The sequence below is a fragment of the Coregonus clupeaformis genome, chromosome 7 (genome assembly GCF_020615455.1).
Source record: "Coregonus clupeaformis isolate EN_2021a chromosome 7, ASM2061545v1, whole genome shotgun sequence".
NCBI classification, from domain to species: Eukaryota; Metazoa; Chordata; class Actinopteri; order Salmoniformes; family Salmonidae; genus Coregonus; species Coregonus clupeaformis.
In genome coordinates, this window is record NC_059198.1 from 30968906 (window position 1) to 30983763 (window position 14858).

General features: G+C 42.2%; 1 protein-coding gene across 1 annotated transcript in view; it reads left to right on the plus strand.

Annotated features, from left to right (window-relative positions):
* LOC121569720 (protein FAM171A2) overlaps positions 1–14794 on the plus strand; it is an 82444-nt gene extending 67650 nt beyond the window's left edge. Inside the window, exons 6-8 of the mRNA XM_041880871.1 lie at positions 4336–4449; positions 9551–9677; positions 10150–14794. Of these exons, the coding sequence (XP_041736805.1) occupies positions 4336–4449; positions 9551–9677; positions 10150–11812 (1904 nt within the window). The 3' untranslated portion in view covers positions 11813–14794. The remainder of the gene's footprint in view (positions 1–4335; positions 4450–9550; positions 9678–10149) is intronic.
* Positions 14795–14858: the final 64 nt, after the last annotated feature.

Below are 14858 nucleotides of genomic sequence, written 5' to 3' on the forward strand. Positions count from 1 at the left end.
AATCAAGTAACATCGCAGGTTCACCCAATGTCATCAAGTACAAGACGGAAGGAATCCCACACAGAGCAATAAAATAAACTCCTGTGGAGCTTTAGATCAGTGTTGAGTAGAGAAATGGGCCTCTAGTCTAGTATGACTAGGGGGTCCTCTAGATTTATGAGTTACTGTAAGTCTGGATGACTGGGCCTCTCTTCCAGAGTCAGGTAGCTTAGTTTTACACACACACACACACACACACACACACACACACACACACACACACACACACACACACACACACACACACACACTCCACTCCTCCAGTGTGCCAGGTTACACTTGCAATACTTTGTGCTAAGGCTTTAAATCCACCATGGGTTTTGTAGATGTTTGGGGTGGAAGGGGAGGTTGGGGACACCTGCCAGGAGCACTCTGAACACTAGCAAATAGAATCAGGTGCTGCAGCGGAAGCCTTTAATTGGTGGGTACTGTAGTGTACTGTGGAACACTGTGGCACTGTGACAGGTCTATCAAGGGAGAGCTAAGTGGGCTGTAATACCAGGCTGCTGACTGTCAGTCAGGATTGAGACTGAGAGGAAATTAGATGTTAGAGAGAAACATGGAGAAGATGAATATTTACATTGGGCGTGGGTGGATGGCAAGAGTGAGCTGCTGCTGAAGAGAGAAATTGATTTGTTTTGGACTGAATCACAAGTTTGTGCATATGTGGGTGTGCGTACGGTCTGTGCATTAACATTTGCATGACAAATGAGTACAAGAGAAAATACAGTGTGATGATGAGTCAAAAAAGTTGAATCGACTCTCTTGCTCTCTCTCTGTCCTTGATGACCCCTCCCATGTGATCTCCTCCCATCCTCCTCCTTCAAGGCATCTTTAAAAGAGGAGGAGAAAGAAGGACAACCCAGTGTTTCTTGTTCCCTATAGCCCAGGAGACTAAATCAGAGGCTCCATTATCTCTCCAGACTCAGCTGTGAGTCTGTGTTTGTTTTGGAGATAGATCACACACACACATACACACACATACACACACACACACACACGGCTCAGCAGAAAGAGGAGCATAAGCTGCATAATACGCATGCTCTGTCAGGTGGCAGGGTAGTGGGGGGTGGCTTGGAAATCCCCCTGCTTTATACTGAGGAGATAAACCAAAACCCCTACTACTGTTCCTCTGTGTGCACGACAACCCCTAGTGGTCGACAGCCAACATTACAACCTTGGTCGAGCACTTCCTAGATAAGTGAGCTGGCATGACACACATGCACACTTCAATTCACTCTCACCTCCCTTTTACCCCTAGTTTAGAGGATTTTTGAAGATACCATTTTAGCCAAGTGTGTTGCTATTCACACCACTTAGGGTGTGTTAATTAGAGCTTGGCTCAAAGTGTAGCCTAATGAATAAGATGACCTGATCCTAGATCAGCACTTTTGATGAATACAGGCCCTGGTTGAATTGCTGCTATGATGACAAAGGCAGTATATTCACAGACTTCCCTTGCCTGGGGTATTAGCACTAAAAGCGGAGTCCAACACATTTTTGTAGTCTAAGGGAAACGGATGATATTGAACTAATAGTTATTTCAACTAATAGTTGTATTGCTTATTTGAATTGAAAGGCAATATTATGTTTATTTTTTCAAATATGTTATTAATAATAAGCTATTTTAGGCCACTGTTTGCATTAGTTAGGCGAAGATTCTCCCCTACAATGTGTTAAAATCATTCAGGACACTTGCATAAGTAACATGTAGGCCTAATCATAACCTGCATCTGTATTTATGTTTTCTGCAAAGTGAAAATGCTAATGAGAATGACAGAAATGAAAACTATTTTAGGAGAGGGAGCATGATGTAGAAAGGGGACCTTGGGTGTACTGTGGGCCGAGGTCACCCTTTCAAGACGCATTAAGCTACCAAATCCTGACCCTCTCCTCGGGGCGCTTTGCATCATGGGAAATGGCTCTTCTCTTCTTTTTTCTCTCTTTTTTTGTGACCATGTTTTTATTTGTTTTGTTATTTTTTGTTCTCTTTTTTTATCACGTCCTCTTTCGTTATTGTGGTTCTGGTCGGAAAGCATCTGCCTGGACTCAAAGCTGTCTTCTCTGAATCACGTTATTCGCTCATCATTTGTGTGTGTTCTATCCTGACAAGTTACGCATCACTGAATATGAATGCATAACACCGCTGGCCTTTTAATGTAGAGTAATAGAGTCACAGCACACGTTCAGTACAGTAACTATGGAGCTGTTCCATCTGCTCACTCCAGGATTTAATAGAATATACTGTATATACAGTGGGGGAAAAAAGTATTTAGTCAGCCACCAATTGTGCAAGTTCTCCCACTTAAAAAGATGAGAGAGGCCTGTAATTTTCATCATAGGTACACGTCAACTATGACAGACAAATTGAGAAAAGAAAATCCAGAAAATCACATTGTAGGATTTCTAATGAATTTATTTGCAAATTATGGTGGAAAATTAGTATTTGGTCAACTACAAACAAGCAAGATTTCTGGCTCTCACAGACCTGTAACTTCTTCTTTAAGAGGCTCCTCTGTCCTCCACTCGTTACCTGTATTAATGGCACCTGTTTGAACTTGTTATCAGTATAAAATAAACCTGTCCTCAACCTCAAACAGTCACACTCCAAACTCCACTATGGCCAAGACCAAAGAGCTGTCAAAGGACACCAGAAACAAAATTGTAGACCTGCACCAGGCTGGGAAGACTGAATCTGCAATAGGTAAGCAGCTTGGTTTGAAGAAATCAACTGTGGGAGCAATTATTAGGAAATGGAAGACATACAAGACCACTGATAATCTCCCTCGATCTGGGGCTCCACGCAAGATCTCACCCCGTGGGGTCAAAATGATCACAAGAACGGTGAGCAAAAATCCCAGAACCACACGGGGGGACCTAGTGAATGACCTGCAGAGAGCTGGGACCAAAGTAACAAAGCCTACCATCAGTAACACACTACGCCGCCAGGGACTCAAATCCTGCAGTGCCAGACGTGTCCCCCGGCTTAAGCCAGTACATGTCCAGGCCCATCTGAAGTTTGCTAGAGTGCATTTGGATGATCAAGAAGAGGTTTGGGAGAATGTCATATGGTCAGATGAAACCAAAATAGAACTTTTTGGTAAAAACTCAACTCGTCGTGTTTGGAGGACAAAGAATGCTGAGTTGCATCCAAAGAACACCATACCTACTGTGAAGGATGGGGGTGGAAACATCATGCTTTGGGGCTGTTTTTCTGCAAAGGGACCAGGACGACTGATCCGTGTAAAGGAAAGAATGAATGGGGCCATGTATCGTGAGTTTTTGAGTGAAAACCTCCTTCCATCAGCAAGGGCATTGAAGATGAAACGTGGCTGGGTCTTTCGGCATGACAATGATCCCAAACACACCGCCCGGGCAACGAAGGAGTGGCTTCGTAAGAAGCATTTCAAGGTCCTGGAGTGGCCTAGCCAGTCTCCAGATCTCAACCCCATAGAAAATCTTTGGAGGGAGTTGAAAGTCTGTGTTGCCCAGCGACAGCCCCAAAACATCACTGCTCTAGAGGAGATCTGCATGGAGGAATTGGCCAAAATACCAGCAACAGTGTGTGAAACCTTGTGAAGACTTACAGAAAACGTTTGACCTGTGTCATTGCCAACCAAGGGTATATAACAAAGTATTGAGAAACTTTTGATATTGACCAAATACTTATTTTCCACCATAATTTGCAAATAAATTCATTAAAAATCATACAATGTGATTTTCTGGATTTTTTTTTCTCATTTTGTCTGTCATAGTTGACGTGTACCTATGATGAAAATTAGATGCCTCTGTCATATTTTTAAGTGGAAGAACTTGCACAATTGGTGGCTGACTAAATACATTTTTTCCCCACTGTATTTTATTATCCTTGAAATGATTGTGTACAGGGATTATGAGCAAGCATTGGCAAAAATGAAGGAAATAGGTTTGAAATCAGTATTGTTAGTGCAGAGCAGGGATACTCACAACAAATATATTTTCTGTTTTAGGAAGATATTTTTGATTGATAAGGATCTACATGTGGTCCTCTGTAGCTCAGCTGGTAGAGCACGGCGCTTGTAACGCCAAGGTAGTGGGTTCGATCCCCGGGACCACCCATACACAAAAAAAAAATGTATGCACGCATGACTGTAAGTCGCTTTGGATAAAAGCGTCTGCTAAATGGCATATTATTATATTATTATAAATCTACACACACATCTGTGAAATTGTTAAGGAAGTTGACATACAATGTGTAATGTAATTCCTACTCTACCATAACTAATTCTGTCCTCATGTTGACTTGTACTTCAACAGGACTCTGGGTCAGGAAAGGAACCGGATACATCAAGAAAGACGGAGCACAGCTGACATGGAGTTTTGTGGCCAACCAGCTAGGATACTGGCTGGCTGCCTTTCCCTCAACCACAGGTACAGTAACTATGTCCAGAGATGGGCAGTATTTCTGTTACATGTATTTGAAATATGTATTTTAATTACTTCTGAGTATTTTTACATTTGTATTACACTGGCTGAATTACACTCCAATGTATTTTGTAACAAGATACTTTCGAGAGCTGCAAAATTTATAAATGTATAGCTGTTCACACTATTGTGGCCCCCTTTCACCCTACATTGGTATCAGAAGTCTGATGACACTATGGTGTGATTAGAGCATCTGCTAAATGAACTAAATGTATATGTAAAAATGAGTGTTATTCTAATGAGCTCCGTCCCGAAACAAGGCCAATAATAATACCCAGTGTGCTTTGCAGTTAATTTTGCTATGTTCATTTTCACATATACTGTACATTTTGGTCATTTAGCAGACACTTATCCAGAGTGACTTACAGTCAGTGCATTCAACTAAGGTAAATAAACAACATATCACAGTCATAGCAAGTAAAATGTTTCGGTAACCATTACTGAGAATGTTTTTGCTGTTCGGGCCAGCTACTTGCAAATGTATTTTCTTATTTTTAAATACACAAACCATGTATTTTGTAATGTATTTAATTAAAATACAAGTATTTTGTCATTTATTTTGATACATTGATCTTTATGGTATTTTGTAATTGTATTTAGTAATTTTTGCTCATCCCTGACTATGTCAACAATGTTGACATAGCTGGGGACTGCATCAGTCTGACATTTTTCCAACATTTGATTTTATTTGGCCCCCCATGTTTTTCATCTTGGAAATCTGTTCGAAATTATTCCCACACATAATATAATGAGAGATATGTGATTGTATACAAATGTAAGCAAGGTTTGAAATGATTATGTTTTAGTCAAATATGATATCTGTTTGGGCTTCTTGAGGTCAATTCGGAGTCTACTGATTATTTGTAATTATGTTACAGCCCCCTGACCATCTACTCAATATAAAAAACGGCCCGTGGCTGAATCTAGTTGATGATCCCTGTCTTAAGACCATGTCAATATGAGATAGAAATTGAATAATGAACACTTGTTTGTGCACTTTTGCAATGAAACTGTATAGCTAGGGGTTCTGGTCAGTCAATCTTACAAAGCTTTTTGTAGGGAGTCCTGTTGCAGACTTGGCCCTTCCTAGTATCTTATTTATCGCTGTAACAAATTGCTGTAAATTTACTGCAAAAAAAATGTTAGCTACTGTAATTCAATATTACAGTACAGTACTCTAAAGAGGAATGCATTATGGGGGCTCAATGGCATTACGCGATACTGCTGTAAAATTACAGTAAAGTACTGTATTACCTGTTTTACTGTATATTTACAGCAGCATACTGTGAATTATGGTATATTGTAGGAAAATGTTGTGGGCGGGGAAATAATCTCTGGCTCATTAACCTATTTTGAGGCATGCCTTGTAAGACGCTATATTTGTTGCAACCGTTAGTGAGAATACAGTACCATATCGTATTTTTGGAATCTAAAAACCTGTTCCTGTAATCTACAGTAATTTACTGGCTACTGTGCTGCCAGTAATTTATTGTAATTCAGTACCACCCCACAGAATACAGTACTATACCATATTTCTGGAGCACCAAACAACACTAGTGTTATTGTTGTTTCTGGGTCATTAACATATTTTGAGGCGTGTAGGGGACAAATCAAAGTGGCAGCAAGTCTCAAACCTTTAATGGTTGAGTGTTTAGTTATGTCCTTTTGATTGGTTTTGCCCTGTAGTCACTGCCAGTTTAGAAGCCTTTGTTAAGGCCTCTACAAGTGCAAGTGATATAAAACACCAAATATTCATTGCTATGCTGTAATTATTAATTACATATTCACTGTTAACAATTGCTGTAACTTTATTACAATACATTTTAAGAAAGTACTGTATTGCTGTTTTGCTGTATATTTACTGCAGCATTTTATAAATGATGGTGCTTGTGGAAAAATTTTGTGGGAGGGGAAGAATATCTGTCTCATTAACATATTTTGAGGCATGCCTTGTAAGTAGCTATATTTATTGCACCCGTTAGTAAGAATGCTGTACCAATTGAACTGATATGTGGTAGTAGTGCCCTAACAATTTAATGTGTATAGGGACAGGTCAGAGTGGCAGCAAGTCTTAAACCTTTACTGTTTGAGTGTTTTGCCAAGTCTGTTTTGCCCTGTAATCTAGTGATGTTACGTTTGATACTGGCGCTCCGAGACATGCGTTGAAATCACTAAGCAGTTTACTTCGAAGCAGTGTGCCGATGCCTGTATCACTTTATCAGAAGCACGTGATCAATGATGTCCGAAGCTTCATTTTGCCGAACAACCACCTGATTGGTTTCGGTAGAAGACGTCATCTATATAATCTAAATTATTTTGACCAGCAGGTGCCACTAGTGTACACTTTGTTTTGATCAAAGCCTTGAGTAATGAACCTGTTTTTGACACAATTGTCTGGAAAGCCTCAATGCGTCAGGAAGCTTAGTTTCCCCATCACTACTGTAATCACAGCCAGTTTGGAAGCCTTTGTTTAGGCCTCTAGTAGTGGAAGTGATATAAAACACCAAATATTCATACAATTGCTGTAATATACAAATACCTAGCAGCCAACCTGCTTGAACCAATCCCATGTAATTACAGTAAAATACCAATATTACGGTTACAGTAGCATTTACTTTCTTACAATATTGTACTGTATCGTTGCTCTGATATTACAGTAACTTAAAGGAATCTGGTATCAAGTTACTGTGAATATTACAGTAACATACTTGGCACTAGCCAGAGATGGGCAAAGATACATCAAAAGTTATCTTGTTACAAATACAAAATACCTTGAAGACCAATGTATCCTTAACTACAACAACATTCTCAGTAATGGTTACAGAAATGTTTTACTTGGTATGACTGTGATGTGTTTTTTTTATGCACTGACTGTAAGTCACTCTGGACAAGAGCATCTGCTAAATGACCAAAATGTAAAAATAAACACTTACAAAGCACACTGCTGGGTATTATTCTAGTGTGCTCCGCCTTAAAACTGTTTGTATTTTTATGAAATGTATCCTTGTTTGGGGGCAGAGCTCACTAGAATAATACCAGCAGTGTTCGTTGCAAGTGTTCATTTTTACATTTACAGTCGTGGTCAAAAGTTTTGAGAATGACACAAGTATTGGTCTTCACAAAGTTCGCTGCTTCAGTGTTATGAGATATTTTTGTCAGATGTTACTATGGTATACTGAAGTATAATTACAAGCATTCCATAAGTGTCAAAGGCTTTTATTGACAATTACATTAAGTTTATGCAAAGAGTCAATATTTGCAGTGTTGACCCTTCTTTTTCAAGACCTCTGCAAGCCGCCCAGGCATGCTGTCAATTAACTTCTGGGCCACATCCTGACTGATGGCAGCCCATTCTTGCATAATCAATGCTTGGAGTTTGTCAGAATATGTCTCAATGGGACCCCACACATGAATGGTCTCAGGATGCTTTACTGTTGGCATGACACAGGACTGATGGTAGCGCTCACCTTGTCTTCTCCGGACAAGGTGTTTTCCAGATGCCACAAACAATCGGAAAGGGGATTCATCAGAGAAAATGACTTTACCCCAGGCTTCAGCAGTCCAATCCCTGTACCTTTTGCAGAATATCAGTCTGTCCCTGATGTTTTTCCTGGAGAGAAGTGGCTTCTTTGCTGCCCTTCTTGACACCAGGCCATCCTCCAAAAGTCTTCACCTCACTGTGCGTGCAGATGCACTCACACCTGCCTGCTGCTATTCCTGAGCAAGCTCTGCACTGGTGGTGCCCCGATCCCGCAGCTGAATCAACTTTAGGAGACGGTCCTGGCACTTGCTGGACTTTCTTGGGCGCCCTGACGCCTTCTTCACAACAATTGAACCTCTCTCCTTGAAGTTCTTGATGATCCGATAAATGGTTGATTTAGGCGCAATCTTACTAGCAGCAATATCTTTACCTGTGAAGCCCTTTTTGTGCAAAGCAATGATGATGGCACGTGTTTCCTTGCAGGTAACCATCGTTAACAATGATTTCAAGCACCACCCTCCATTTAAAGTTTCCAGTCTGTTATTCTAACTCAATCAGCATGACAGAGTGATCTCCTGCCTTGTCCTCGTCAACACTCTCACCTGTGTTAACGAGAGAATCACTGACATGATGGCAGCTGGTCCTTTTGTGGCAGGGCTGAAATGTAGTGGAAATGTTTTTTTGGGATTAAGTTCATTTTCATGGCAAAGAGGCACTTTGCAATTAATTGCAATTCATCTGATCACTCTTCATGACATTCTGGAGTATATACAAATTGCCATCATCAAAACTGAGGCAGCAGACTTTGTGAAAATTAGTATTTGTGTCATTCACAAGCAGGTAGCTTAGTGGTTAAGAGCGTTGTGCCAGTAACTGAAAGGTCGCTGGTTCTAATCCCCGAACCGACTAGGTTCAAAATCTGTCGATGTATCCTTGAGCAAGGCACTTAACCATAATTGCTCCTGTAAGTCGCTCTGGATAAGAGCGTCTGCTAAATGACTAAAATTATAATTCTCAAAACTTTTGACCACGACTGTACATTTAGGTAATTTAGCAGACGCTCTAATCCAGAGTGATTTACAGTGAGTTCATTAAACAAGAATGTTTTTGTAGTTAAGCGGGCTACTTGCAAGTTTATTTTTGTATTAGAAAATACAAAATACATGTATTATAATTAAACTGTTACAAAATACATTAATTGTACTTCAGGCCAGTGAAATACAAATTACAAAATAGGTATTGAAACTATTGAAATTCCTAACAGAAATACTGCCCTTCATTGGCACTAGCTGCCTGCACTGTACATCTGCAACAGTTTACTAACAACTGTGCTTCCAGTAATGCACTGTGAATTCAAGGAATACAGCATGTAGCTGTAGTCAGCTGTTACAGTAATATGCTGTACATTTGTGTTTCAGTAAAGGTCCTGTAAATCTACAGTAATTTACTGGCTTCTGTGCTGCCAGTATTTACTGTAAATGTACAGTAACCTACAGGCTACTGTGCTACCAGTAGTTTACTACAAAAATTACAGGACATTTTTTACAGTGTACCCCTATGTTGCAGGCTCAGCTTTGAACCCCACAGGCCTGCGAGACATCACCACCTACCACACCATCTTCCTCATGACCATCCTGGGTTCCATGGCTCTGCTGGTGCTGGTGTTGCTCTGTCTGCTGCTCTACTACTGCAGGTTGGTATCAGACCCAGCATGTCTCAACTCAGGTCCTGGAGTAGTCAGTCCCTGTGTGGCACATTTTTGTTCCACCCCAGCACTAGTTTTGAACTAGCTACTCAACGAATCATCAAGCAGCAGAATTAGGGTCAATTTCATTTAAATTCCAGTAAATTCAGGAAGTACACTGAAATTCCAATGCCAATTCTCTTCAATTCTTTTCAACAAGGAATATGTGGAACTACTTTCTGAATTGACTGGAATTTAAATGGAATTGACCCCAGCCCTGTCAAGCACTTGCTTAGTTGAATCAGGGGTGTTATTACTGGGCTGGGTCAGTCAAAAGTGTAAAAGAAAAATATAACCAATCCGGGATATTCCAGGACTGTATTTGTTGTTTCATTTCCTGTTTACAGGGTGTTAAAATGTGATACGTGGACGTGTGTGTTTGGTTGCATCCTCCTTTTAACCCTTCTCTGTTTTGTTTTAGGCGGAGATGTCTGAAACCGCGGCAGCAGCACCGTCACGGCAAGATGCATGTCTCCTCCGGCCTGGACGGCTCCAAGAGAGATCAATGCACGTCCATGTCCCACCTCAACCTCATCAGCTCAGGCCACATCCACATCGACACAGCTTCCTCCACCGGGGGGGACCCAGACGCTCTCAAATCAAACCTGTCCTCCACCCGGGACCTCCACAGCTCCAGGGAGGATTTCTTCCGGCACACGCCCCCAGGGAAGGCCCAGCGCCACTCCAAGGTGAACACGGACAATATCACCAGGCGTGGCGGTGGGGAGAGTTTTCCCATGAAGGTGACAACACGCTCTACTAACACTAACAACTTGGATCCTCAGCTGCTGGTCCGCAATGACACCCGCAGCTTCAGCTCAGCGGAGGATAATACCCATGATCCTCAATGTCGTCACAACCACCACAATCACAACGCCAATGACAACCAGGGCTACTCCTCAGATCCACCATCTCCACCACCTTTACTGCCTCCCTTCGCCGGGCACTACCAGGAGTACTCTGGCCTGCCCCCGGAGTACTCAGCGTCCCAGACCGGGGACCTCCTAGCCAGGCCCAACTCTCTAAACACCCAGCCCGGCCAGCTCATCTTCTGCCACTCCATGGACCAGATGAAAGAGAGCATGTACCGGAGCGTGGTGCCCACGCTGGTCATCCCGGCCCACTACATGCGCCTGTCGTCGGACCTGTCGGCTGTGGAGCAGGCCCTGGAGAGGCAGCAACAGATGCAGCACGACATGGAGGGAATCCAGGTTAGCATGACCCTGTCCAGGCAGCAGGGACAAGTACACCAGAACCAGCAGCAGAAACAACAGAACCAGCAACAACAGAATCATCAACAGGAGGATGAGGAAGGGGAAGAACCAGGCCAGCAGAGGGAGGACTCGGAGGGACACTCCAACTGGGCCTCGGACCCTAACGCGGCTCCAGTCCGCATCCCGGTCCTGTTCAACGACAACACCATATCGCAGATGAACGGAGAGCTGCAGGCGCTGACGGAGAAGAAGCTTCTGGAGCTGGGGGTGAAGCCGCACCCCCGGGCCTGGTTCGTCTCACTGGACGGTCGGTCCAACTCCCTGGTTCGCCACTCCTACATCGAGCTAGGGGGAGACTCTCTCAGCATCCCTGGAGGAGGGGGAGGTGGAGGAGCCACGGGGAGTCGTCATGACAACAGAGTAGACGTCGCTCGTGAAGCCAACATAAAACAGCGGAAGGGAAAGGAGGAGAGGAAGGCCAAGGAAGCAAAGGAGGCTGCAGCGGCGGCTGAGAGGAAGGGTTACGCAGGGAAGACCTATACTAAACTCCCCTGCATCGACACCACAGACCCCCCCAGCAGCAGCAGCGAAAGCCACGCCGCCATGTACTCTCCAGAGGACAATTCTCTGGCACCACTGCTGGACGAGGCCCCAGAGACGACGCCCCGTGGGGGCACGTTCCCCCGGAAGGGCCGCAGCCGGGATAACAGCGCCCGGAGCAGTACCACCACTACCACCAGCGAGGTGACACGCAGGGACTCAGCCACCAGCCCCGAGGATGGGGAGGATGCCGATGATAAAGACGAGGAGGGGAACAAGAAGAGTCCCTGGCAGAAGCGCGAGGAGAGACCCCTCATGGTGTGGAAGTAAGGTAGACCTAGGGCTCTCAGGGAACATTGAGCTACATGAGAACAGGGGGAGAAGAACCACTGTGTCAACAAACGCCTAGTTTCTGACTGTGTCCCTCGTAGATTCTCTACAGGAAGAAGAGCAGAGAATGTGAGAGGTCTGTCTTGGAGAACAAAGAGAAAGACCTGTGTGAAAGAGATTATGAAGTGAGAAAGGAAATCAAACAAACAAGCACAATTGTCACATGAACCGTGATAGGAACCAGGTGTTTTGTAGTCCCACTTTTGCTTGTAGTCATCACTGAGATCGGTAGCTATATCCGTATCTCTAGAAGTTTCACATGGCTGTGGATTTATTTATTTCCAAAATCATGATCCCTAAGCATGTGGATGGTGTTTGTTTGCCACAGGAACAAATGGGAGAGTTCCTCTGACTGGTTGGTATTCTGAGATTTTTGAGAAATGCTCAACAATGTTTTTCTCCACTGAGCTGTTAGTAGAATTCCTTGGAAACTTTACCTATCAGATTTTCCTGTTACCTTAGAATTAACCTCAAGTCATTTTTACAGACCTTTTGGGAAACGTCAGCTGGCCAAACAGAAACATTTGATTCCTATGGAAAACCAAGACTGTCTGGCCAGAACTGATAGAGAAAGTGGAATGAATTAGTATTTTTGTTTCACTCTTTAATCTTGGTTTTTTTAACAGATTGGATGGCCTTCTTTTTATGACTGAGTGGTACGTAATGTCATTGAGGAGACAGATCAATGTATTAAACATTAGAGAAAGGGTTGCAGTTGTGTTTGTGAAATCCTAATAAGTAAGTCTTAAAACCCAGGGTTTACAATGATGTTGTTGTTTCATTTTGTACTCTAAAGTTTTCCTTGGAGATAATGGCAGAAAACCACCTCCACGTTACTATCACTGAAGCCTGGAGAATAATGCAAACCGTTTTGGTTGTCATTTTCCTTGCTGACAGAATATGTTACAGTCATATTTTTTCCTTGTTTTACTAACCTGCTGCCTTGTAACATTAACATCTATGGAAGCATGTACCTGACAAAATTATTTGAAATGTTCATTAAGCATTTGCTAGAACATTTTTGTTAACTTAGCATTACTAGTCTGTACCTTTTGTTGCAATATCAATTTATAGTCAGACATGGATTGGATGATACAGACATGTAAAACATTAGCTTAAAAAAACTGAATAATTGGCTATTATTGCAAACATGAAGGATGTAGTGAAAGGAAAAGATACTGAGTTGAGTGAGTGGAAATCACAATTACCTAATGTTCCCATGAACTGTGCCATATTAGATAGTCAATTATGCGGCATCTTCACTGGCTCATCTTCTCAAAACATCTCATTATTAGCCTTCAGATAAATAAGACAGGAATCCATCCAGGGTTTCTCAGACCTAAAAATGTTAATGTCCAACAAATCACACCAAACAATTAGTCTCTTAAGTGCCTTCTTTTAGCATAAAAAATAATGTATTGGATTCAAGGCCTCAGTATGTAAACCCAGCAGTTACAACCATTGTACAACCATTCAGAAAGCTACTGGCTAAACCAGGGGTTTAACGCATGCTCTGTAACATGTTTGCTCATTATTTTCAGGTTACGATATTGAGTCGTACACAATGTCAAACTATTGTTAGCTAATCAACTTTGATTTAAACGGACAGCACTCAACCTTGATGATCAGGGGTCATTTGAAGGCAATCAAGCCATACACTCGCCATCAGGTTTATAAAGTCCAGTTGAAGTTCTATCACGTTGCCTTGTGCACTAATATACAGAAAGCAAATCAGGTGTAGGACCTTGCCTAAGATGCACAGCAATGGTCCTCTTGATTTCAAACCTGCATTGTCACAATCCCTGTTTTAAACCCACTCATTTTTTGGATAACTATCACTGTGCTCTCTCTCTCTTTTTTCTCCATTCAAAAGTATGTGAATGACCCTGGAAATTCTCTTTTTAAGGCATGATACTTTCCATATTTTGAGTGACTGGGTTGATACTAGTATGCGAAGTGGTTTCCCTGTGGTTTGAGACTAAGGATCACAACGAACGTACATGTTCCTCCTCTCATAAGCATTTGTGCTGTTGTGGTCTTTTTTGTTTCATTCATCATAGAATCAGCTTCTCTCACCTTCAAAATGGTTTGATGCTTAAAGCTTGCAGAATTGAGCCACCTGTCTCTGTGAATAAACCATCTCAGCTCTGATATGGAATCTCCTTAGACTATTTCAGAGATTTTATGTTTGTTTCTTTTTTGGGGGCCAGGTAACACATAGCCTAGGGTATGTTTTTGGGATGAAGTTAATGTCCTATGTCAGTTAAGGGATGAGGTTGGCACAAGAACGCTAATAGTTATATTGGCACTATGAGGCACTACTGAATTGTGTGTTCTATGTGATGTGTTCTATTCAATTAGCGTTTTTTAAAATTCGTCATCAGAAATTGTTGTGAGGTCAAGGATAATACTGGTGTTTAACGTCTTTAAACAAGACAGTCAGAGCTTTGAAAGTGTGTCAAGTCTCTCCACCTCTGTCAGTGCAGGGCAAGCCACTGATGAAACTCCCCATATTAGCAAGTGCAGCATCTGTGAATTCGGACAAATCACAGCCTACCACACGATGGTGTCAGTGCTGGAAACCGAGGTCAATGGAAGTTAAACGGTGTAAATGGGGTGTGTTGTGTTATGATTAAATATGACTTGAGCAAGGTTTTTTTGTTTACTTTTTTACACAGTTCTTTTTATATATGTGAATGGCTGGCTAATTTTAATTCCTATAGGCCTACTGTTTGAGTGCTTATACAAGGTCAGTTGTTGTCTCCTAGGCAACAGACAGAGGGATGATGTGCTGTTATGGTAAACTGGTGCCACCTCCTTTCCCTCAGATCTATATTTCTGAGGCAAATCTTTGCTAACTTTTATTGCTTGTTATTAATAATGTTAATATACAATCCAATGATTAAAGCATTTAACAAGTAATCTTCGTGCTTGGAATTTGTACTGTGTGCTTGGCATCAGCAGCTCACTTACAATTGTTTTTCTA